General features: G+C 46.5%; 1 protein-coding gene across 3 annotated transcripts; it reads right to left on the reverse strand.

Annotated features, from left to right (window-relative positions):
- Positions 1–5: 5 nt before the first annotated feature.
- rtn1a (reticulon 1a) lies at positions 6–25,971 on the reverse strand. Of its 3 annotated transcripts, XM_072699131.1 has the most exons (9): positions 25,682–25,971; positions 14,218–14,856; positions 12,937–13,641; positions 2,321–2,528; positions 2,076–2,214; positions 1,828–1,897; positions 999–1,045; positions 852–910; positions 6–691 (listed from the first exon to the last, which is right to left on the reverse strand). In XM_072699131.1, exons 1-9 carry the CDS (start codon positions 25,842–25,844, stop codon positions 649–651), a joined length of 2,073 nt encoding a protein of 690 aa, XP_072555232.1. In that variant the 5' UTR covers positions 25,845–25,971; the 3' UTR covers positions 6–648. The 3 variants fall into 3 exon arrangements, with proteins under 3 accessions (XP_072555232.1, XP_072555233.1, XP_072555234.1); XM_072699132.1 differs by lacking the exons at positions 12,937–13,641; positions 14,218–14,856; positions 25,682–25,971 and adding an exon at positions 6,981–7,144; XM_072699133.1 differs by lacking the exons at positions 12,937–13,641; positions 14,218–14,856; positions 25,682–25,971 and adding an exon at positions 3,841–4,999.
- Between the last annotated feature and the right edge of the window lie 47 nt (positions 25,972–26,018).

Here is a 26,018-nt window from a genome sequence, read left to right on the forward strand (position 1 = left end):
AAAGATTTACATTCAGGGACATTTATTTTCGCATTCATTAACAGTACAGAGGTGCAAATAGTCCAGGACTAAGAAGAACTACATCAAACAAGGTACAAAGGTGGACAGGTTTTTAACAAGCTAGTGTGACCACCTGCTGTTTTTTGTGTAATTTAACAGCAGTACCTAAAACATCAGTCTGGTTCCTTATTTTAATACAAAAAAACAAAGCCTACGATTACCATAGTTCATAAGTAGAGAAGTGTTTGATTTGTGCTGGAAAACACCAAAAAAATGAATCCATGTGTCTATGGGGTATTTATACATATGGATGTGTTTAGATAAAGGCGATGCTTAGCGTTGCAGCTGAGCGAATTACGTCACGTTACAGCTTAAATCCACCAGCACTGTGCAGAGTAGCGGGAAAATAACACACAAGTCAATATTGTCATGCACTTAATAAACAATACAAAAAAACACGTCATTTGTCTGAACTTTTATTTTCCTCACTAGACTTTTAGTGCTTGGCATGATGAAGTGAGTTTACTGTAATCAGAGACGCCCCCCCCCCCCCCCACTGCACACACGTGCAGTTTCCCAAACACCATGATGTTGACCAAAAGAAGATACAGATCCAGCCTCTGGCACGGCTGCTGGCCGCAGGGTCTCCTATTCCGTCTTCCGTTTGGTCCCTGGAATTTTCTCCTGTATCCTGGTGACAGACACACACACACACCAAGTGAGACAAGCATCTAGGTGTCTATGCTTTGTAGGACATCAAGTGATGCTCCATGAGACACTGAGCTCTTTCATACACCCTTGTTGCCCATTTTGACTGGCACAGTGCCCACAGAAGACTGATAATCACTTACTTTCCTACCACGGAGTTGACGTGGGTCCTTATTAGCCCCAGGTACTGGTCAATCTGAGCCTGTAGGGAGGAGACAAATGTGAGACGACCCTCGTACATCTCCAGAATGGCTCTAGGTAGAAAGCAAGATGGAACCTGAAGCTCCTACCTGGTACTTCTCATAGACCACAGGCATGGTGAACATGGATATGACCACTGGGGACAGAGCACAAAGAGGATGTTGCATTCAGCTCTTACTGGCTGAGCTTTTTTCAGCACTGACGAAGCCCTGAGAGTCAGGAGCTTCCCATTAACTTGTGTGACATTCCCATCATATCAATAGAGCCTTTTCACACTGTTTCACGTAATGGAAGTCATCTTAGTAGGGAACTGAAGAAAGATGGAAGCAGGATCATACACTGACGAGAATTAATCTTCGTATCGTATTTTTCAGCATCATTACAATACTTGCCTGATTTTCCCATGAAAGACGTAATTCGTTTGGTGGACCAGTTCTCCATCACCCCAAGGACAAAGCTTGACAAGGGCTACAAACTTATCTTGTTTTTGAGAATTTCCTCTATGACCAAGAAGGTAAATGACGACTTGCCTATCTGTCATATTGCTGATAGGTGGTGACAGATCTGTGTCATTCAACATTGTTTTTACATTTTAATGACTAAATTTAATGTTTTTGTTTTTTTCTGGAGTGCCCAGTGTTGTAAACAGGCAGGTTGTAATCAGAGCGAGGTGCTACAGATCAATGAGAAAGAGAGGAGCCCCATAAGCTTGAAGTTCATTAGAATCGAGAATTAAATCGTGATTTTAAAATTTGTGATCTTATATTATCTGCGTTTACAGATAAGTTATGGGCTGCATATGTCCTATTTGCAGCTGTTGTTCTCATCCCACTAAGACAACTTCTGTTACGCAAAACCCAGAAGTGTGAAAAGGGTCCATTGACAATACACTATGTGGTGGGGGGGGGGCATTCTCACCCAGGATGAGCAGTGTTAGGCCGTTGAAGAGCGCCCCCACATATGTCAGCAACCACATCAGCACAGCAAACTGGAAAAGAGAACAGAGTATGTGAATAGGGAGCAAAATTTGAGGTAGTGCTACTGGTGATGCTGCAATGCTCAGCCTATCTTTCATATCAACTACAGTCTGCTGCCCCGTGGGTGTGGTCTTCACAGCTGGGACCTTCCATAGTACATCCCCTGACAGTTGGGCTCAGCCCTCTGACCTTGAGTGAGTCTACCAGGTCCTGCACCAGGAACAGCCTGCGTAGTTCCTTCATGGCACTATTCATGTACAGCTGGGTGCAATCAGTATACTTCTGGATCTGATCCTGGGACAAGGCGATCTCTGTCTCCAGGTAGGACCTGCCACAGGACGCAGAGACGGACGGCACAGAGACTCATACCATGAACACAGATGTTAATCACGCACGTACGTATAGACGTTTAATGGAAGCACTGACGGACTCACTTGAAGGGGTGTCCCTCGTCGGTCTTCTGCACAGCCTGCAGGACGCACTTGTAGACCCTGAAGCTGATGGTGGCGGAGAGGGCGGCCAGGGCCATGTAGGCCATGACGCTGACGACGCTGAACTGCGTGAGCGAGAAGAGCAGGAGCAGTACGCTGGCAAACAGCACGGCCGTCTGCTTCACGTCCCGCCAATACAGCAGGTCCATGGCTGAGAGAGGGGACACGTCACTCTGTAAATGCCACAGTCTCCTTAAGACGGTCCTGCTGTTAAATGTCTCCCAACCCGCTCCTTGGGGACCCCGAGACAGTCCATGTTTTTGCTTCCTGCTCCATGGCAGAAAGTTCACAACTTAACTCCCTGCGAGGTCCCTGTCTTAATTCATACAAGATCATCTAATGTTTTTAACTGTCAAACACCACCCCAGTCCAAACTGAGATTGGTCTTTTAAAATGAGACCCACTGCCGTCATCAAATAAGGAGCTTAAAAACTCAGGAGGACGGGACAGAGGGACCCAGCAGAACGTAATGAAGGAGGTCTCCTATTTCCACCACCAATCCTGACTCAATATGACTGATAAGATTTCTCAGACTGCCGCACTGCACATGGGTCACTGAAGGTCATAGACTGGCGTCGTGGCTCAAATCCCAGCTGTGTAAACTTGTCACATGGGAAACACTTTCTTTTATACACTGTGGGAAAATTAGCTCCCAAGATGCAGGGTACAATTCCTACATTTTAATTGCTTCACTAATGGTGGGATCTCACCCTTCAATTTGCAATCGTGTTAGTCTCTTGTTAAAGAATGCCATGGGCTGTAAACAAGAACCAGACAAGTTGACTCCAAATTAACCCAAATGTAATAACTTCCCATTTCAGTGATCGTCAAAGGAACTCCTGTCAAGCACAACCACGCCCTGCTGATGCAGTGAAAGGTAGCTGTGCCTAAGCTAACTAGATAACTAATTTAACAGAACAGCTAATACTAACTTAAACGCTAATACTGACATCTAATGTTACTGGTCAGGCTAACAATAACTGGAACGCTAATACTGACTGAGCAGCTAATGTTACCAGGCAGGCTAACAATAACTGGAATGCTAATACCGACGGAACAGCTGTTACTGGGAGGACTAACAATAACCGAAATGCGGACACAGAGCACAGCACTAACATTATCTGTTAAATGAATAAACGTAACAGCAACAATAGCTGAAAGTCCTTGCTAATGGCTACATTGCGCATGGTGGATCGCCCACGTGTCGAAGGGGATGGGCTCTTTCGAGCAGAGAGGAAAGCGATCGGCCGGCTGCCTAGTTCGAACTGCCCGCGCTAATTTTGGTGACGGAGCGCGGCACCCAACAAAGAGAACGACTCTCTTTCCCATGGTGCCCTCTCTACTGGGACAGCAGGCCCAGCACGGAGGGGACAGAAGAAACAGACACACATATCACGTCCACGCCCTGGCTGGCCTATCGACCGCTAGCTAGCGCTCAAGCTGCCGGTGGAGCTCGTACTGACCTGCGGCTCTCATGGCTCAGGAGGGGAATAAGCAGCTGCTGGCTTCTCAGACAAAGGAGAGTGCTGGACGAGGTGTCCCAGGCGGGGGGCGGGAATGAGGAAGGGGCTCAGTGGTCCCGCCCCACAGGGGCCTGCTCCAGGAAGCACACAGCTCCCTCTGGGCCCTTATCTGACCGCCAGAAAGGACGGGCATTACTACACATACTGATCTCTGGGTGGAGGTGCCAGCCACAGAAATGGATGTGGACCTCAGCACTTGGGAAGAGAACCTGTATAGGAACAGCCATGTACGGTATGTTTTTGCTTATCCTGCACACAATGTGGTCTTCAGTAGAGTCACACAGAGGCCAACCACAAGAGAGAGCCAATCGGGAGCTGGGAGGGAGCAAAAATGTGGACTGTTTGGCAGGGACCTTGTGGGGGAGCAAAAACATGGGCTAATCTAATAATAATGAATAGATGTGTTATTAAAAGGAGTGCTGTAGTATTTTATTCTAAGTTCTAAGTTACATGAACACATAAAACAAGTAATTCATGATACAGTAATTATCCAGTAGTATGGTTATGGTATTATGCAGGACACCAGTGGTTTTATGATTGGCTAGAAAATGAATCAATTTGATTGGTGGTTATGCGAGCAAATATTTATATGCAAAGCGCTAGGCAAGTTAGTGCCAAAATTATTTATGTGTGCAAGTTTGAATTTGCACTCACAGTTTGGTATTTGCAAGAAGACTTGGATTTGCAATACAGGTTTTGTACTTGAAAACCATTCTATCTTTGTAAAAAATATTTTTATGAAGATGTTTGGTTTCGCATTTACAAAAAATATTGACGTGTATTTGCAAAATGTTTTTCACGTTCATTCACAAATCTTCATATACAAGTACAGATCATGTGACGCGTATTTCTGTTCAGTATTTTGCGAATGAAAATTGTGTTCAGTGCGAGCAAATTTCATTTTACAGGTGCAAATTGGAAAGTACACATACAAGTATATATGGCACTATTCTGACTCCATAAGAATAGCACAGAGATTGGTCACCTGGGCCTAAACTGAAGGAATGCAGGAAACTGTACGAGGCCACAGGAAATTCCTTTTACTGTTCCGATTGAGCCCTGATCAAGGACTCTAAACAAAGTTCAACAGCAGACAGGACTGCAAACGCTGTAGACCAGGGGTGTCAAACTCCAGTCCTGGGGGGCCGGAGCCCTGTGTAGCTTAGTTCTTTCCCTGTTCCACCACAAATGATTCAGCTCAAGAGCTGTGTGGTAATTAGCACAAGGAGATGCAAGGAGTTGAATCAGGTGTGTTAAATGAGGGGAAACCCAAAAATGTGCAGGGCTCCGGCCCCCCAGGACTGGAGTTTGACACCCCTGCTGTAGATGCTTTGATTCACGTGGCAGGGTGAACATGTCGTTTAAAAAGTCGGAAGGACCATGTGTGTATATTTGCAATCCTCTTCAGCTGGGAAGGAAGGAACTTCAATGAGAAGTGAAAAATGCCTGAATGATGGTGGACTCACTCGAGTCTGAGCTGCTGTCCAACCAGAAGGTCTGTTTTTGGCTGGACTGTTCAAGATGACACCAGAAGCCCACTAAGGTTACCACAGTAAACATGGGAGGGGTGCCAACCATGACTGGATAACCAATAGAAGCAGGATATAGACACACCCAGCTTGTCTTCCTGTAGCATGTTATCATAGACAGGAATGACAAATAATACCTACATGCGGGGCTACAATGTTTCACTCCTAAAATCTCCCCCCCATGCAAAAAGGGGGTCAAGAGAGCTGACCATTGCACGCCCACCATTGTCCTGAAAGAGGAGCCCTCACTCCCCACCTGATCTGATGGCTGCTATGACACATGCATTTAGCACAAGGTGGGCTAACAGGAGCAGAAGAAAGGCAGAGTGAAGCTGGATCAGGCTAATTACTCACACCGTGTTCGTCACTGTAAAAGGCAGCGAAGAGGAGACGGAAACGGGAAGCGGCAACACAAAGGCAATAACGACACCGCTAGATGGATCACGCTCGTGCCCACAGCAGCCACGGATTCCTTCTGGAGCATTCTGGGGAGCCAATCACAGCATGTGGCGTGTTCTGTGCGGCTCCCCATTCCCTGCCGCCTCATCTCTGCCGCCCCCTCCCCCGCCAGCAGGACAATGGCGACTCGGCCGTGCGCACTTCCCCAGAGAGAAAGACGGCCACACCCCGCCACACGTGGATGGCAGCCATATCCGCCGATGATCAATATGACGGGCAGACACAAAGGCAGGTCGTCGGGGAAAAGCTGCATGACATCAGCCTTTTCTCTCCTGCCCTGCTGCTCTCCCAGACATGCGTGTAAATCATTTATACTGCCTTTGCAAAAAAATAGGCAGTAATAATCAAGAATTATGCATTCATGCCTAGGGGGGAGTCAGCATGGGTGTGTCCAACACAGGAGCTTGAGCTACCATTTCCCTCCTGCTCAAGACCACAGACAGCACCCAGTTCCAGCCTGGCTGTCATGGCAACCACATCCCAGCACTGTGTGCCTGATACCATGACAACAGCCTCCCCAGAACCTAGATAAAGCCACGAAGCCATGACAACAATATCACAGTGCGGATGTATGCACGACGCTGTGGCAATCGCGGCCCAGAACGGTAGCTAAAACCTCGATGGCATGACAGTGAGCACGCAAATGTGGGCGCCTCAGTGAAATCTACATCCCAACACAGCACCCACTGACTTTCCTGATGCCATGACAACTACATCCAAGCAGGAGAGGATGGGCCCAGAAAGGGAGGGGGAGGGGTTACGACAACAATATTAGCTATGTCCTCCTCCTGCCCAGACCTGCTCACACGTACTAGCACCATTTTATGCTAATGCCTATCTGGCATAGAGACCCACATACTGACACTGAACCCGAGCCATTTTACAGGTACAAGCACTCGCAGCAGGATGCAGCGTTTTCAAAGAAACACACCATCCACAGCCAGCTCACGCCACCTAGACATACATAGCGACACGACAAGCCGACCCCTCGCTCCCTTTGTCTGCTACAGGAGAGCTCGCATGCAGGCCTGGCAGAAGGCCCCCGCAGACCCCCGCACACACGAACGCAGCAGCGCGAGGGCGCTTCCATACCCTGACACTTCCAGCCGCTCCAGAGGCACTCCTTGGTGGGCTCGGCGCTGGCCTGCATGCTGGAGCACGGGTGTTTTCCTGTTTTCTCCGAAGGTTCTGCTGCAGCGAACAGACTCTCACTCAGGCATCCCAGCACATGAATGGCTGAGGGGAGGCGGGGGTGGGGGGGGGAAAGTGGAGGCGGAGCTATACGATGATGATGCTGTACAGCAAAGCGAGAGCCGCCAAGCCATAGCGGTGCGGGGAGGGGGGAGCAGATTGTAAACACTGCAGTCAGCACTGCAGCAAATCAGGCGTGCGATGGGAAGGGCTTTGGAGGGGTGGCGTCTGGGCACCCTTTTGTATGAGCATTCCAGACCCCACCCCTTTGTTCAACTGACATATCGACGGGAGGTGGCACAGCCAGCACAGGGTTAACCAGCATCATGCACTGTGCAGATCACTGCTGTGCTGGTTTTGTTTCTCTCCCTTTTCAATGCCAGAATTTCCATCATGTCCGGTTCACCCAGTGACATTCACAAGCATGTTATTGGGAGTGGCGTATCACATCAACAAAATGCATACCACACACCATGCTGGTGATAGTCATCGCAATGCTGGCATTTCCCCCAGAATGCCCCACATCTGCTCGACAAGTGAATGTTCTCTTTCATTATCTCCAAAAATGTAAAATAAAAATAAACACAAAGGCAGTAAATAAGGACATTATTGCTCTCCCCAGATGGAGGGTGTGGCCATGCCTCACATCAGAGCCTAACTTGTTCATTGAAGGCGGGACAGCTGTGGTCAGGTGACCAGCACAAAGAGGTACAGGGTGACATCACTGCCAGTCCCATACAGGTGGGGCTGCCCTGACCAGGAATGACTCAGCAGAGACACTCTGGCGGACTGGGACTCTCATAAGCTGTCACCTGACTGCGTGTGCTGTTCTGATCTGGAGACCACACCCAGGTAACGTGCTGGCAGCCTATCAGAAACAGACAGCTGTCTGCTCCAATCACTTCTGCAAGTCCCGCTGCCATACCACATAACTGTAAGCAGGCAAACTGGGCACTTAACAGTTTTCATAATTGCAGCTAGGCCCTGAGGCAATACCAGTGACTTCATTCCTCAGCATGTTTCAAGTTTACATCAGGCATCTGTTTACCCATCCATCTTCCATAGGCACTTATCTCATAATTTAATTATGCCATGACAACTACATCCAAGCAGGAGAGGATGGGCCCAGAAAGGGAGGGGGAGGGGTTTTTAATCAACATTAATAATGTTAGTGTTATAATGTTAATTTTTAAAACTATATTGTATCATACAGGTGTGGAGAAGTACACAAAATTCATGATTTGGTGGAGATCTATATTTTGTGCTTACAGTTCAGTGCAATTTCGGTACAGAGGGGAAACAAAAGTTTTCTTGAAATTATTATTAAGTACAAACACGATTAGGAAGCCATACACCAAAGTCTGTCTATGTGTCTGAATAACAAAACCTAAGAGACATTAGTTTTCATGCTAAAAACAAACATGTAAAAATTAATAAAAATTCATAAAAATATTATTGCATCCTGATCATAATGCACCAAATCCCATGTTCTCTACCATGTATGGCTACATATCTCTAGAGTTAAACACCCCTATAACCTGCAGTTATTTTTTAGGCCGGTCTGAATTTCCCAGCAAAAGTGCCTTAAATTCCTCCAGAAGACAAACTTGCAGAAGCTGTTCCTGACTTGCGCTGTTCGTAGACACACCTGGATAATGTCACCTCAAATGAGCAGGTCGGATGTGTTTCCAGCAAGATATCTAAGTTCAGTATAACAGAACCGACAGTCTTTGTCTTCTGAAATACTCTCTCCAGTGTTGGTGTCATTTATTGGGAAACCAAAATTGCAATTTAAGTAACGTGGGAGGGTCTTTGAGCTCTTCAGCACTAGCTGAAACCGACTCACAGCCAGAAATAGCATCATGTTCTCTGTGATGAACATCTACATTCGTTTTATATTCTGAATCGAAAATGATACAATGGAATTGCACACGATGAATACATACTATTAATGCTATGTACTATTAATGCAAAGCAGCGAGTAAGTTACTCTAACAGCCTAATTAAGTGTACTGACAGGGCAGTATAAGAACATTTCCAGTACTGAGCCCCAGCAGACTGCAGATGAAGCATTCCAGACTGAGGTATTAGTCTATGTTTGCAATCCCTTCAGAAGGAAACAGGCTGATGAGCAGAGAGAACGAGAAGGATTTCTCTTCTCCTGTACCTGCCTTCCACGCGGCTTATTTTAACGGCTCATTAGCAATGCAAATAAGGAAGGAGGGAGATTATAGTGCCTGCCAGAGGGGCTGTAAAGCAGGCCCTGGCTGTGACGGGTGCAATGCTGCATCACAAGAAAATGACAATAATCCTGGAGGTCCAGTTACACAGAAGCACATCCTGCAGTTGATTTGGTCACCACGACGACAGACAATCTTACCTGCAGTGGGGTTAGCAGCAGGGGAGGAGCCCCCCCCCCCTCCCACACACAAGGCACACAAGAAACCAAAGCAAGAAAATGTGCTACCACTGAAACCATCTTCTCCTTTGTGTTTGGTGACAGACTTCATGTCAAACTGACAGCTGGGTCCCCTATCGTCCCCTAACCTCCCCCTCATGTGACTTTGGGTGACCACCGGGTCATGAATGGCCACACAGACGTGACATTTCAATGACAATAGGATACTGCAGGAACAGAGAGCCATTACCACACTCAACATCTAGTCTATATATTCAGACTGAATAACCCCACCAGTACTTCAGCGTGGAAACTAATCCATCAGAATTTTTCCTTTTTGCATAAAACCAGTGAATCTGTCCTTAAGCTGCACCATATAATGTACCAGCAGGTCTCTGAGCAAATGAAAGCTTGTGCATTTAAAATGAAGGAGGAACACTGACAACACGAAGCCACAGGTATGGCACAGTCGTGACGACTTCTCATGACTCCTCTAAGTCATCTGATCCCCTTCATGCATCATTCATGTTCATTTCTTTGCTCCTTCTGCCGGAGACCCTCAAGGGGGGTTATAGCTCTCAAGGCAACAGCAAATAGGCCACAAAACGTCAGCCCTCCACGTTCTGCTCCTTTGCTCCGTTGCCATGGTAACAGCAGAAGGCAGGAAAGCGGCGAGCGCCACAGCCCCATTTCCCAATAGCTAAAGGAGAAAAGCCAGCCAGGTACCCTACCCGCCTGAGCCCACGCGGGGCACACTCTACAGCACCAGGGCTAAACATCACACCGAAAAGCCAACACATAGGGGGTGGAGCATATATATGCCCACACCGCAGCATTCAGATGCTGAAGAGCTATAGACAATAAAAATAACTTAAATACTGATACATATGCATTTGCTGTGGCGAGCAGACAGGCTTGGTGTTGGAAGGTGGTCAAGTACAAGCCAAGGAACCCTACTGGTCAGGCAGATGGCAGTACAGCACCCTCTACTGGCACAGATGCTTATTGTCAACCGGATATAGACTGGCTTCTGTATTTTCTAGAACATTCAGCTGGCTTTCTTTCATGCACCACTGCTCACTCATACAACAGTGCCAGCAATAACCTGGTGCTGATGGTTTTCAAAATAAGGAAAAAGAAATATTAACATAAATATTCAGTAATTTTAATTATAGCCATTCTAATTGCAGCTTTGTGAAAATCCCCGTAATAGCACTCTACCTTCAAAAGCCAATTATCAATACGCTTCTTAGGTGGGATATATTTTAAAATAATAAACAGACAGTTAACCTGGAGGAGGATTATGCTCTCTAGAACATGCTTTGTGGGTTGGGGGGGGGTTGTTATTTTTGGAGTTTTACCACACCTCCCTGAGATGTTCCACCTGCCCTACAGCCAAACTCAGAGTGAAGCCTGGACACCGTCTGTCCATAGAGACCTCCACAATGTGAGCTCAGGGCATTCCTGTCTGCTCTCTGAAGAGGCACTGGAGATACAGACTTTGGGTGACATCATCCATGTGTCACAGGAAGACATAGCTGTTACCGCGTAAATGGCACTAAGTCACAGCCCATTTAATTAGCAAGGGAAATACACAAGATTACATCTTCACAGACACACACCAGACAGACGTCTCCCAGCCGCTATTCTCAGAGAAAATATGAGGCTGTGCATCACTAGGTGGCAGCAGACCCTGAGAATGTGCGGCTGAGAGTGCGCTGCATTTATCGGGGGAAAACAAACAACTGGCCCAAAGGAGTTTCGAGACAGATGCCAAAAAATTCATCAAGGCCGTTTAAGCACTGATGTGCATGGACCCTGGAACCGGGGGGAGCATCATTTAGAATGCTGTGATGAACAGCTCACCTACGCACAATTTTATGCAAACCAATAAAACTTCTTTAATAAGAAACTGAATTACAGCGGTTTTTTTTTTTAAATGTCATTCTTAGGCGAGACAAATGATATGGATTACTCACTGAGTGTTGTGATTTGAAATCTACCAATCAACTGTATTTTTAGACTGTGTATTTAATGTTACATTAGCCAAATCTGCAACACGAGACCATAAGGGCCTTGGTGGGTATATCTGAGTTTTTCAAAAGCAAACAAAGAAGTGAACTTGACTTTCTGCCCCCCCGCTAATGGGTACCCCTTGTCCAGATGTGTTCCCCGGTACCTGTAGAGGTGAATCATTAAAACCGGAAGCGATATCCCTGAGCCTATAGAAACACCCCCTTTGAAACCCAAAGAAATCAAATGCTGCAGCCCGCAGACAGGCCACTACACTCAGCTTGTGTTAAATAGTCTCCAACCATCTACACAAACAATATGTCAGGGTTGCCCAGTTCTGGTTCTGGAGGGCCAGTCTGCAACACAGTTTGCAGATTTCCCTGTTTCAAGTAGAACAGAGCATAGAATGAGAGGGGCCTATAGTATCTGCCAATGCTGCACGGGACCCTGTCACTGGCCATCCGCTCCACGGGGCACTCTCACTGGCCATCCGCTCCACGGGGCACTCTCACTGGCCATCCGCTCCACGGGGCCCTCTCACTGGCCATCCGCTCCACGGGGCACTCTCACTGGCCATCCGCTCCACGGGGCACTCTCACTGGCCATCCGCTCCACGGGGCCCTCTCACTGGCCATCCGCTCCACGGGGCACTCTCACTGGCCATCCGCTCCACGGGGCACTCTCACTGGCCATCCGCTCCACGGGGCACTCTCACTGGCCATCCGCTCCACGGGGCACTCTCACTGGCCATCCGCTCCACGGGGCCCTCTCACTGGCCATCCGCTCCACGGGGCACTCTCACTGGCCATCCGCTCCACGGGGCACTCTCACTGGCCATCCGCTCCACGGGGCACTCTCACTGGCCATCCGCTCCACGGGGCACTTTCACTGGCCATCCGCTCCACGGGGCCCTCTCACTGGCCATCCGCTCCACGGGGCCCTCTCACTGGCCATCCGCTCCACGGGGCCCTCTCACTGGCCATCCGCTCCACGGGGCCCTCTCACTGGCCATGCGCTCCACGGGGCCCTCTCACTGGCCATGCGCTCCACGGGGCCCTCTCACTGGCCATCCGCTCCACGGGGCCCTCTCACTGGCCATCCGCTCCACGTTAACTTATTCACATTTTTTGCATTACTCTCACTGCATGTTGTCTTTGTTATGTTCGCTGTGTTTCTGAGCACTTTATGTACCATGCTGCTGTATGCATAACGAGTTTCCCCCTGGGACCAATGCAGTGCTAACTTATCTTTTCTTATCTTAACCAGCACACAGCAGGATACAATACAGCACAGCCACTCAGACCATGAAGATTACCCGTCCCTGTTAAAGAAACCAGGGGGCCCACGGGCAAACCATACCATCCCCCATCTCTCTCAAAACAGACGACTCAGCAAAGAGAGCAGAAACGAAACACCAAACCCCAAAGCAGTCAGCAGACGACTCACCTTTCTGCTTGTTCAGACCCTGCAGGAACAAAGGCAGTGTGTGGTGTCTCTCTGACTCCCCCCTACCCTCACCGGCTGGCCTCTTCCTCCCTTCCTCTGCCTCTTCCTTCTCTTTTAGGGGTTGTCTCTCTACCTGTGGCTCGAGGAAAGCTACGCTAGGCGGAGCCTGAGGTCGGCAAGGGTAAACACCCTCCATCTTGGAAGGACTGGGGATCTTGTCACTGGCTGGACCCTCTCTTGAAATGTAGGATGGGGGCTCAACAGGCATGGGGGCGGGGGCGGGTGCAGTTGTGAGGGCAGGGGTCGGGGCCGGGGCAGGGTCTTGCTCCCTTTTGGGGCTCTCCTCCGATGCAGAGGAGGCATCACATGATTCAATGACGAGCTCGCTGTCCAGCTCCGCCTCCCGCTCCTCCCGCAGAATGCTATACTGAATGGGTGGAGCCACTGGGGCCACGGCAGAGGCGGGGCCTCCCATGAGACCAAAGCTCGCGTAACCAGCTCCGGGGGACCGCTGCTCGTGGAGGGGGGACGGCTCGTCCGACACCAGCTCAATCTCAGAGTCACCCGACTCGGCGCTGCTGCCATCTTGGTCGTGGACAGTTGCTGAGTGGAGGGGCTGGGCAGAGGCCCCGAAAGCATTAACCACTCCGGAACTCACAGGCTTCACCACACTAGACTGGAACATGAGGTCAGATGGGGATTCCTCTACAAAGAGAGAGAGAAATACAGAAAGAAAAAGGAAGATAAAGAAAAAGACATGGAGGGACATTGCAAGTGCAAAGTGAGATGTAGTAAACAGCTGTGTTGCCTCAGTGGATTAAGAGACTGTTGGCAGAGTGATTTCACTGCTGGACCCCTGAGCCTGGCCCCTAACTCCATTTGCTCCAGGGACTGTCTGACCTTGCTTTCACAAATAATGTATACTGCTTAGGATAAAAGCATATGCTAAATATACAAAATGTAAATAGTGCATTACTGTGCTAGTCAATGTGAAGTTCAGTGTCTGTTTCCCAGTGCAGTCCCAGCTGTAACCTGCGGAGCGTAACTCTTGTCTGCCCCCCATTGGCTGCTCATTTTTGCTGATTGATTAAGTCTGGATTTAATGCCCCAAACTACCCAGAATCTTTAATTAATAGGACTTTACCAATACATCAATAGGCACTGAGCAATACACAACACACTGGGGAAATGAAACTGCCCTTTTCTGCAGGTGCAGCTATTCTATAATCCTGTTTCATCTGAGGGGCTTGTGACGGACAGTGTGCTGTGCGGGGGGGACACCTGTGAGGGGAGGCGTAACAGAGTCGGGGCTGTCGTCCTCAGGCTCGGACAGTGTGACTGTGGGCACTCCTTCCACACCCAGGCTGAGGATGCTCTCTCTCTCAGACACTGAGATCTGGGGGGGGCAGCCAGAGGCGGGGGCCATCTCAGTCAGGGTGATCCTGACCGGGCTGATGGTCCGTGGTGTGCCACCCGCACTTTCGGCCAGATGGTCCAACAGCTCTTCATCCGAAGGTTCCTCCACATAGGGGAAGGAGTATGAGTCCAGCACCGGGCCCAGCGTCTCTGGGGCCTTCTTCTCCTGGTACTGGCCCGAGCTGGTCTTCACTGAGTCATCCCACCCACCAAGGTGCTGCAGTTGCTGCTGATGCTCATCCCTTTGGCCTACGTCCATGTAGCTGTAGGTTTCAGTCTTCTCCGACTCCAGCAGACTCCGGGCCACGTCTATGGACTCCCCAGGGGTCATTTCAATGCCTGAATCGGAGCTGAACATCCCACCGTGTGAATCTAGACTGGACACCCGTTCTACTTGCTTCTGATCCCCAAAGAGATACGGTGCCACTTGTTGAGAGCGCAGGGATGTGTACAGGTCGCTGCCAGTGCTCACTGAGCTATTCAGGAGGTCGAAGTCCAGATCACCTGCAAGGACAGGTAAGACGTGAGGGAAGATTAGCATATTTCCATGCACTTGTGTCTCAGACAGTGCTAAAATATAATGGCACTACCTGCAGGGGTCCAGCGACTTCCCTATGCACCCTCAGGGTGTACGGCGTAATAGTGTGTGCGGGTCATGAATAGATTGCACTGCGGGGATAAATTAAGGAAACTTAATTTTCTAAAAATCTGTGGCTGCAACCAAAAAACTAAAAATGTTCTGTTTTGTTTGGTTACTTATGGTTAAGGTTAGGGCTGATGGTCAAGGTTGTCATTGTTGGGATTAGGTTTTTTGCCATAGAGTTGAATGGACGATCCCCGCGAACGTGTGAGTGTGCGTGTGTGTGTGTGTGTGAGAGAGAGAGAGAGAGAGAGAGAGAGATCAGGGTGAATATTTAGGTATGTGTGACAGTAAATGGTGGATTTAGCAGCTCAGCAGTTGTTTCCACATAAACTTGCCCAGACAGCACTACACCCTTGTGGGTAGCACAGGGCAGGGCTGGGCTGGGCAGGGCTGGGGAACCCTGGGGACGCTTCACTGCACTCACATGGTAATCTTAGCCTGCAGGGAAAAAACTAGCCACAGCTGGCATAAAGGAGTATAACCCAGTACTGACGAAATCCCAGCTGCAAATAAGAGGCACTTAATGAATACTGACTTGATTGTCTGAGTACAGGTGGGAATACAGCAATGGTTTACGGATGGAATGGACTCATACAGACTAGCCATTGAGAGTCTGAAAAATTCTTTTGGAATTTAATTCTAGTGAGGAAAAGTCTATATGAAACTTTCATTAGCTGCTCTCTACCTTCTAACATAAAATCTTTGGCAGATGTGACTCATTGAAGCACAATGGGATCCACGAATAGATAGAAATATATGGCAGAATAGAGTCCGTATATACAAACAAAGGTACACATGTATGCTGCACAGGTGGTATAAGGCTACAGTGTACTTTAAATGTCACAATCACTCAACTGAACTTGAGTACTCGTTGTTTAAAAATCATCGATTAATATTTGCCTTCTTGATTACTCGGCAATGTGATGGAAAGAAGATGGATCATAGCGGACGAGGGTCCAAATAAAAAGTGAGTGAAAGCTACTGACGGCCAAATGAAGCTTCATGAACCATTTGCTGTATTTTCTGACCCCAGTATATGGTGCTCTTTGCTTGCTTTGGGGCATGATTTGAGCCCTTTTTTATGAACATTCTAGTGGAAGAAAATACAGCAAGTATTTGGGAGCGTTCATACCTTTATTTAGCACTGTCCACTTGTGACTGGATTACCCAGGACGCCTGTTAATACCAGGTGTGAACAGGTACCCTAGTCCATCTTTCTCGTCACTTTACAGTAGAATTCATGCTATTCATCTCAATGCAGATAGGAGCGGTTTCCATGAGGCGCAGGTCTCAAACTGATTGAAATAAAACTGCTACAAAACCTAATCAGATGCTACACCTCCCTGACTTCGTACTGAACAGTTTGATAAGATTAGGGCCTTGATATTAATGCCCTGACAATAATACTGATGACCGACCCAAATTAGCCAGTCACAAAAATAAAGTCTCACAATGTTTTCTAGATACTGGTCTTTCGCTAGTGGTCGTCTGTAAATCCGTGCTTAGAGAGAGCAGAGCAGAGGCTGCCTAGCTGCAGGGCCACACTACCACTGCTATCTGGTTATTTTTCTGACTGTCCTGCTTGGAACAGGTTTACCTGTAGTAGGTAGTGGGCAAAGACCACACACTCCACCAGGAGTCCCCAACCATTTGCATACACACTCTACTACCCTCCAAAAATAGCCTAGGAGAAGGAGAGCAAGGGTTTGCACTCACCAAGGACCACTGAGGATGCAGGGAAGGAGGAGCAGAGAAGAGGGAATGTCAGTGGCAATATAGGTCATATCTCCAGGGCCCATCTGGCCAGAGACTGACAAAGGGAGGCTTGAGTAGAAGAAACCTGGTCTGGAGGCCTCTGAGCGCAGAGACCCTATGCTAATAAAATACTCTAATGTCAATGGCACTAATTCTAGCAGAGTGTAACTTTTTCCCCATACATCTACTCCTAAAGCACATCATGTCCCACATATGTCTTGTTAAAGACTATCTTCAGGATTATATTTTTAGCCTCGATACAATAGCTTTTATTTTGTACCTTGAGAGGCACACGCCCACCCGAATCCTGCGATGGTTACTCACGGCTGTGCAGACACTGGAACTCTGCTGTGGGCAGCCCAGCCTGTGCATGTGCTACAGCGAATGTGAGCTTGTTATAATAACCAGAAGTCACAATTAGGGCTAGGCCATATGCGATATTAATACCAAGATTGCATGTAATACACATGCAGTTCTCACATGGCAAGGACCGTGAGAGTCAACTGGGTTGAGGTCAGGCTTTTTCATACCTTCATATTGTCTAGGTATTATACTGCAGCATATGGTATTTTCAAAAACAACGTTATTTTGTAGTACGCTTCGAGTATTTTGAAATTTTGGCCATAAGATTCACAGAGCAAGGAGGGTTTAAAACATTTTTACTCAGTCACAGAAAACAAAACTTAGCAAGTTTTGCAGTTTTCAAGATTATCTAGCATTTGTTAAAAAATCAGTTTAAAGTTTATCGCCGCTGCTTTTGCATGAGCTCTGCAAAAGCTCTCCAACCCCAGTCATAATCATTTTCAGCCTTGCTATTTCATCCTTGCTGTTAAATTACTCATAGAAAAGTTTGTGAGAAATCCATTTTGAACTCCTTTTTGTTGTATAAGTATCGCAATACTTATCGCAAAAATAAATCACATTGCAAATATCTGAAATTTTCCAATATCATGCAGCCCTAAATAGAATAGAATAGAATAGAGATACTTTATTGATTCTCTTAGGGAAATGCTCTTGAGACACACAGACATATACACAGCTGCAAGCATGCTAGAGGGTCGCAGTACAGGGTCAGACGGTGTGCAGCAGCCCTCGTGCCCCCTCAGGCCCAGCTGTGCCCTCAGTCTGCCAGCTCTGGGATGTGCCGGTTTCTGTCACATGAATGAGATGCATAGAATGTCTGGGGTCTTTCTGAGCAGGACAGTTCTTCTGACAGCATTTGCTTCTCAGGACACAGGGAACCAGTTTAGAGGGAGCTTATTCAGTGAGTGTATTCATGGCTGTATTTATAAGTCTGTATATGTGTGAGCATGTTTTTATGTGCTGTTATGTGAATGCCCGTTTGTGAGAATGAGGACTTTGGTGTCTGTCGCTATGAGCCTGTGTTTCTTCATGCAGAGGATCACAGGGCGCTCTGCATTATCCCCACAGCATAAGCCACCCCCCCATGCCTCTGGGAAAGGAGCTGCGTGATGAGAAGCTTTCTGCTCCGCACAATAAAGGAAACATCTCCCAGCACACGCTGGGTATTTTTGGAAGGCTCCTTGCAATTCTCTCTCCACAGGAAGTCCAGGAGGAGGTGCGGGGCATTCCAAGGGAAAGCCAGGATCATTTAAAGGGCCGGAGTGAAATGTCAGCGCTAGCAAAAGACTTTCACATTGTGATTAGACAGGAGTACAATTGGGGGGATGTGTAAGTCTATGCAGGACACATCCTGCTGTTTAAGAACAACAAAAAACAGGGAACCAGTGCAGGACAGGTTAAAGGAGTGAGAGCAACTGCAAAGGGAGAGGTCCCCATGGCTTCATGGTCAGAGGACACAAACAGCAACCCCTTGCAGAAACAGGGAGCCCTGTCTACCCTCAAACACAGACACATACACACACAGCTTTTACACATCACTCAAACTATGCCTAACAATGAAGAAAGGGAGTAGCTTCCTCTGAAATATTAAGTACATTGTGTTCCCGGAAGTCAGAATGAGGACACACATCAATCGCAGTTAAAATGAATTACCCAGCAAATAATTATCAGCAAGTTCCACTTTTAGGCACTAATCTCACTGTTCATGATGGTTATATTTTAAAATTTCCTAAATTATTCTTGCTGAAAATGCCCTGACAAGGGAAACAGTTCCAAAACAAACCCAAGAAGTACATTTGTCACACCAAAAAGACTGGATGAACACAAACAAAGACTCACCCTGTAAAGTCAGAATCTCAACCAGATGCGAGCTCCCCCCTGACACAAGTAAAGATGAGGTGGGTTTAGACGGTGTACCTCTGAATTTATTCCCCGTATAGCAGGAGTGCCAAGCACACAGCCAGGAGGGACGGCAGGGCATCCCATGACCATATGCTGAGTCCAGCAATATCATGTGTGGCTTCGCTGTCATTAAACGGCTCTCCACAGATAAGGTGTCATACAAAGATTGGTTAAGCAGAAAGCAGCAGGTTCTGCCAAAGCGTCTGGTTGGTCCTACGGATTATGCTACTACAGCAGAGGAGAGCTGCAGGCACATAATGCATTATAACTTTACCAGTTAGCTGTTACCAGGGCAAACCTGCACAGTTAGCACAAAGCTCTTTAGAATCCACTCGTGTTCTGGTATGATGAGTCCTCTTTTTCAAAACAGGGATGAATGAAAGGACTATAACACTGCAATTCAGCCGAGGGCTGTAACGCTGCAGCTGGTGCAGACATGGATGTGTCGGGGCACTTCTTTTGTTGGCTATTTTATGTGTTATTTATCACTATTTAGATGACTATTTTCTTTTTAAAACCACTGGACACACAACACCAAAGGAATACTACAGATGCACCTCAACTTCCAGCCCTTCCACAATAAAGCTAAAAACAGAATTTCTGAAAAGCTGTGTAGCCAGTGTTGGGGAAGTTACTCACAACAGTAACAGACAGAGCTGGAAAGTTCAGGTCCAGAAAGTTACAGATCCAGACCAAGGTTTTGTTTCAACCACCCAGTTGAGTACAAAGAGTCACAGTCGCAGAGAACTCAACTGGTTGGTTGAAACAAAACCTGGTTCTCAATCTGTATCCTTCTGGACCTGAACTATTCACCTCTGTAATGGATTACTTATGTGAGTAACTGTAAGTTTGTGTAGCACACAAACTTACAGTACAAGCAATGGCATGTGGAAGCGATGCTCGACCTGCTGTGTTCAGTAAGCAGGCGGTATCAGACTCTGCCCTTATTCCTGAGGATGAGAAACACAGCAGTGAAAGCAGAGCGTTCCCACTTTAGCTCACTTTGTGCACTGGAAACATTTGCTGAGTAACAGGTTTTTACTCATCAGGTGGTCTATTCGGAGAAATCTCTGCCATGAAGTTTTAAAGGTTTCTTAAAGGAAACTGAAGCCTTGGGTTGCTAGGCTAGTTTGGTTGCGCTACAAGCTGGGGACTAGCAAGCAATTTTTTCTTTTAGTTAGAAGGCTTGCAGCCAATGCATAGTAGTTTACATATTTCATATTTAAGCCAAGATATGTAGACATTCTCGTTAGCATTTCCGAATCATACTGGTTACTTCCATAAAAAAAACACAGTGAATGTGACAAGCAGAGAGACTGCTCCATCTCCCATTCCAAACTGTAGACGGAGAGACTCCAGGGACTCCCCAGATGGAGCTCAGGTGGGCCACACAGATAAGAACAGCTCAAACCAAATCAGACCAAATAACCATATTTCTTAAGGAAGCACTGCATCTTCCCCAGGCTTTCTGTGTTTCCCTGGATACACAAGGGAGGCGACGTCTAGTCTGGACGCAGAACATCTAACCCCATTGTTTTGGATTTCCTACTGAGTGGCAAGGGGGGGCAGTACTGGCCTGCAAATACTAGTTTCTGGTGGTCTGGGGGGGGAGGGGGGGGGCGCAAAGGTAGCTTGATGAACAGAGTCCTCTGCCCCAGCATCCCTGGGTTCTGGGACAGTATGTCTCATGGATGGTGAGAGCTGGTGATACACAAAAAAACAAACAGTTGCAACTCCTCAGCTTAGGAATTAAAATGGTTTTTCAGCATCATTTGACATAAGGAACAAAGTCATTGTATACAGCAGCAAGAGAGGGCAGACTGTACCAGAATGTGGCACCATCAGGCCTACACACTGAGGGCTGAACAAAGATGCGTGCTTGTTTAATCTGGCAACAAATCGGCAGGGATGAAACGGCTTCCTGAGAAGAGTGGATAAAAAAAGCAAATGAAGGAAGAATTTCAAGTAAAGCTGATGAATATTTCAGGAGAGAGAGAATGAGTTGGAAGCATGAGGATGCTGACGCTTCCCACAGCCAACAAGACTCTGCAGGCTAAAAATAGTACAGACTCTACTGCAATACAGATAGAAAGCTTTTAGGTATGATGTCGGTGAAGTAAGTGTGAGATGCATGTTTTGGCCATGGTTACCGTACAGGTAAAGGATAAGCACATGCCTTGTTAGGATCTTGGGGAGATGGAAAACACAGGCCGCTCTTATTAGACTTCATACTGTTCACAAACAGGAGGCAGCAAGATGCCACGCTGATAGTGTTAATGCTGACTGAACATATTCCTAAAACATTCAAAGTATCTCTGCACCAATCTTATCGGTACTGTCAGGCCAGAAAACACAACCAGACATCTATGGAGGGGTGGCAGTCAAGAGAATATCAGAAGGAACTTCAGTATGAAGTATGAAGCATGGTGGTTCATTCTTCAAAAGCTGGCACTCCGAGAGCTTTTCCTCTAAGGACATGTGGCGTAATATTTTGGGTTCTGTAAATACTCAATCTATCCTTCGAAAAGTGAGATATTTCATATTTCAGAAATAAGTCATGTTTATAACTATTCCTCTGGAATACATTAAACAATAACACAAAGATTTCTGGTTTTCATCTGACTAGCCAGGCCCAACCTGACACCCTCTGCACTAGGCCTGTCACAATTATTACATAATTGCCTGATCACGATTATTTGAGCTGACTGTGATTATTTTGCATAATTGCTACTTGCTAGAACTGTCTCCATTCATCTGTATAAAAATAGCTGGATGAGACAGAACTGTCATATTTCTATTACTATTTCCACGTTGTTGTCTACCATGTAGGCCTAATATCTGACTGGTACTCGTTTAATGACATCATCTCGTTGTGTTTCTGAACCACCTGCCCAATTTTTACCTTGCAAGTCTGCGCAAGCTGATGCGCAACATTATACTTCACAGCAAATTTTACAGCGGTGCCCGATTTGTACCACTTCGTTTCACAACATTTTCATGACCCAACCTGATCCCGTAAATATTTCTTTTCACTATATCGGGTTCATTTTACAGGCTGCTTCTGAGTAATCGCCACCAGCCCAGAATGAGATATTCAGCCAGATATTCTGATTTTGGATGCTTTGTATTTGGTCTGCACTTGTGCCTGAGTGTGTGTTTATGGGTCTCATTACGGTGGGATGACTGTATATGTCCCTGACAGCTGCCACTATCATGCTGTAACCAAGTCAGTATAGGATATTTAGGTAATAGTGTTGATCCAAAAACTGGAAAGACAACTGGAGTGCACACTTAAAATGACAAACAAAGAAAATGGATTGTTTTTAAGTAAACAGAATTATTAACACCAGAGACCTGTATCATGTTTCTCAAAGCCAGATTTCTTGCTTAGCTGGATAACTTGTCAGATTTAAGGTACCCCCAGTTTAAATGGATTTTATCTTCCTTCACTTGAATTTACCCTAGACTACCTTAATTCCAATATGTTACCTGGTTTCGTTTGCTGTACATGTAGACAATATGGTTTGCCGTAAAATGGTAGGATGAACAGATCGTGGTGCAGACCTGCGAGGTAAAATCGGGTACGTCGTACGGATCGGGTAGTGACAACACTAACTATTTATCTCGGAGTGTTTAACTTCTTATTTGTTAAAGTCCTATCGGCCCTTAAAAGGCAAATGTTATTTTTATTTAAATGTTCCAATGTTCAATATTCAGTTCTTCATAAGATGTATATGTACTATCGAACCATGATTAGATTACCTCTAAGCTGATTATGTTATAAAATGAACAGAAAAAGACAATTCATTAATCGCAATTATTTGTATGATGATTAATGGTCAACTGATATTTCATGATCGTGACAGCCGTACTCTCTACGGTTCTCCAAGCATACATCCCGCTATAGTAACTACAAACTGCATTTCTTATACAGCTGGATAATCCACATAAGCAATACACCTTTAGGCATTTCTCAGGGGTAAGAGCAGACCTGATATTTATACCTAAGTCCTTAATTATACCACTTGCTGCCCAGTGATCCACACAACTACATGGCTTTCAAAGATAACTACAGCAACCAACAGCATGAACAAAACCATCATCCAGGATTATATTCACATTTGTATTCCTGATCCTCTGTTGCTATCATATGTACTCAGAAGGTATTAATTAAGAACAACAGTGGAATACCAAAGTCTCAATTAAAAACCTCATTTCTAATTCAAATCAGGTTAGGGTGAATTTATTTTGGTGCGCCCCATGAAGTATGAATATTCATTCAGATTTCAAAGGCTGTTTAAAGGCTAATGGCAAATGCAAGTCAAAATTAAACCAAATTCAAGAATAGGGAATAAATGCAACATCTAACAGCAAGAAAACTTCCACATAATTGTTAGAGTTTAAAGCACTGACCTAAACCTTGTGTGGTCCATAATTCAAGGCTTTAAACCTGCCCTTACTTTGACCTGTATCTGTAACCAAAACTATTTACAATGTTACATATACATCAACAGCAAGGGCTTTGCCAAGAATCCCTCATGAAAACACTACTAAAGATGGCCACTAACCTACATACCATTATGACATGTTAGCAATTCAGAAGATAGAGCTTTTACTTGGTTGTAAAATAAAATAGTCGGATACTTTCATTTTGATCAACATTTCTGAAAAGCCACATTTCACAAAAAGCCATAGATGTTATCTTAATTTTTAGTCAAAGAATTGCTGCATGTTCCATTACAACTGGCTCAAATAACCTCAATTCCACAGTACTAGTAGCCCCATTTAAATCAATATAAATTAAGCAAGAAACTCTAATGAAACAGAAAAGAATCAAGAAAATCCAATAGTTCTTCTTGTGAGCCAATATATGATTATTTAAAAAATACTCACAATTATGGTGACAGCCAAAGGCAATATGGGTGTGATTCAAACAATTCTCAAAATGAAGAAAAAAATAATGAGATCACATGGCATTTTTTAGACACAATAAATTCCAAGTGTAGTGCAAGTTCAAGATCAGCAATGTCATGTTCGCCCCAGGGGATTTCAGTTGATACCAATCAGTTTCTGAGAAGTCAAATGAAGACTCTGCAAATTCAAATCAAACTATTCCACTCTGACACATTACAGCACCAGCAGGTTCCCACACGGCTAAAGTTGTGGTACTGCGTTCAAGCACAAACTCACCATCATCACCCGAACTGCTCCTGTGCTAAAAGCCTCCCTGTTCATCAACAGCAAGTGGGAACCTAACCATGCATTTCAAATTCTCTTTCAGACTCCTGACTTTGCTTCAGGCACCTGTCCTCACGCCCACTCCTGCACCTTACTCGAAGACGGCTGATACTACTGGGGACTCACTTCAGGAAAATGTCAATCATCTGCATCTGTCACATTCTGCACCAGGTCATACACACTCTGGATGTAAGGTTTTGTCTTTCCTCATTCTGACACTTTGTCTCAAGTTACAGTCTGCTGAAATGATGTGGGCCAGGAAGAGGGCACGCAACAAGAGGATAAATTCAGCTGAAACACTCAGTGGGATAAATTATTTAAGCTAAAGCACTTCAGAATCCATACAAGCATAATACAATTTACTCCTTCCAATACCTGACATACACTGTAGCTACACATAGGCAGAAAAACCTAATTATAGTTATCAATTAAAGCTGGGGCTATGCTATAGTTACCATATACTGTTGTAGCGTTTGTTTGAATGCTTGAACCTCCAGGGAAATAGTTTTTTTTTCCCTCAGTGCAAACAAATGCGCTCCCTCTAAAGTAAACGTGATGCTTTAAGCAGTCAGAAAGGCACAAGGCAGCACACACCCGCCCGGACTTTGCGCTGCGGGCTGAAATGTGCCGACCATCACGTCCTTGTGAGTAAACGTTTTGCCAGTCCACACCCTGGTAGGGATTAACTAGTATCTGGGAGGAAACTTTCAGAAGAGAGAGTTGGCACCGAACACGGTCGACGTAGCGTTTCCATTTCAGTATAAGAAAGGACGACAGATAAGCTATTTTTGAAACTATTTTACAGTCCGCTGTCTACATAAGACTCGACATGTATAAATCATGTCATCAACAGCTTAAATTACACGACAGCATGGTACATCATGACCACAGCTTCCACTCAGCAACCCATCAGTGATGCACTGTCAGCATAAATAACCCGTTTTGTGGGGGTCCGTGAAACCAGACAAAGTGTCCCTACCAAAAATCTCAGAAAGTCGCCAGCTGGCTGTATCTACTGAAGTGAAGTTAATGCTCAGTTTCCCCGCACAGCCAAGCACTTTAGAGGGAGACGCAGCGCAGGATACTGGGCGGCTGCGGGCTAAATTAGCCGAACAGGCTAATGGTGACGGAGCCGTAAACGATGGCAGTAATGACATTAATGAAGAGAGCGAACGATGGTAACGCCGACCGTAATGTCGGTATTTCGCCTGTAAATTTTAAGGCAGCGAAGACGAATGCAGACGCAGGAATGGCTAACCAGCTAGTTATGCAACCACGCAATTTCAGGCGGATATTGAGAACTAGTGGGATTTAAGTTTTTCGCAAGTCGCGCATAACTTCAGGGACCGTCGGTGTCAGAGGACGAGCCGAAATGGTCATGCAGAGCCGGGTTTGGCCGTCATTAAGGCTCTCCTCATCAGACGTTACCTGTAGACGCAGTCTCCATGGCGACGGGCCCCCCTAGCCCAGCGCCTTCCACTTGCCGCCGTCCTGTCGCCTGGTCCCTGGGTGGGCTGGGAGGCCACGCTTCGCTTCCCGGCGGGGCACTCCCTAGGAACCCGGGATTCTCTTCGCCGGGCTTAGCGGACATAGCTCTGGGTCAGGGTTTCGGTTCGGTTCGGTTCGGCTTGAAACGTGTGGCTCTTCAAACGGACTCCGTGCGAACGGCGCGCGTGTCGGCGGTGACGTCACCGCTGGGCGGCTCGCGGCGGAGCGTGACGTCCCCTGTTAACCGGGGGGCAAGGGACTAGGGGCTTACCGTGAT

The sequence above is a fragment of the Paramormyrops kingsleyae genome, chromosome 14 (genome assembly GCF_048594095.1).
Source record: "Paramormyrops kingsleyae isolate MSU_618 chromosome 14, PKINGS_0.4, whole genome shotgun sequence".
Lineage (NCBI taxonomy): Eukaryota > Metazoa > Chordata > Actinopteri > Osteoglossiformes > Mormyridae > Paramormyrops > Paramormyrops kingsleyae.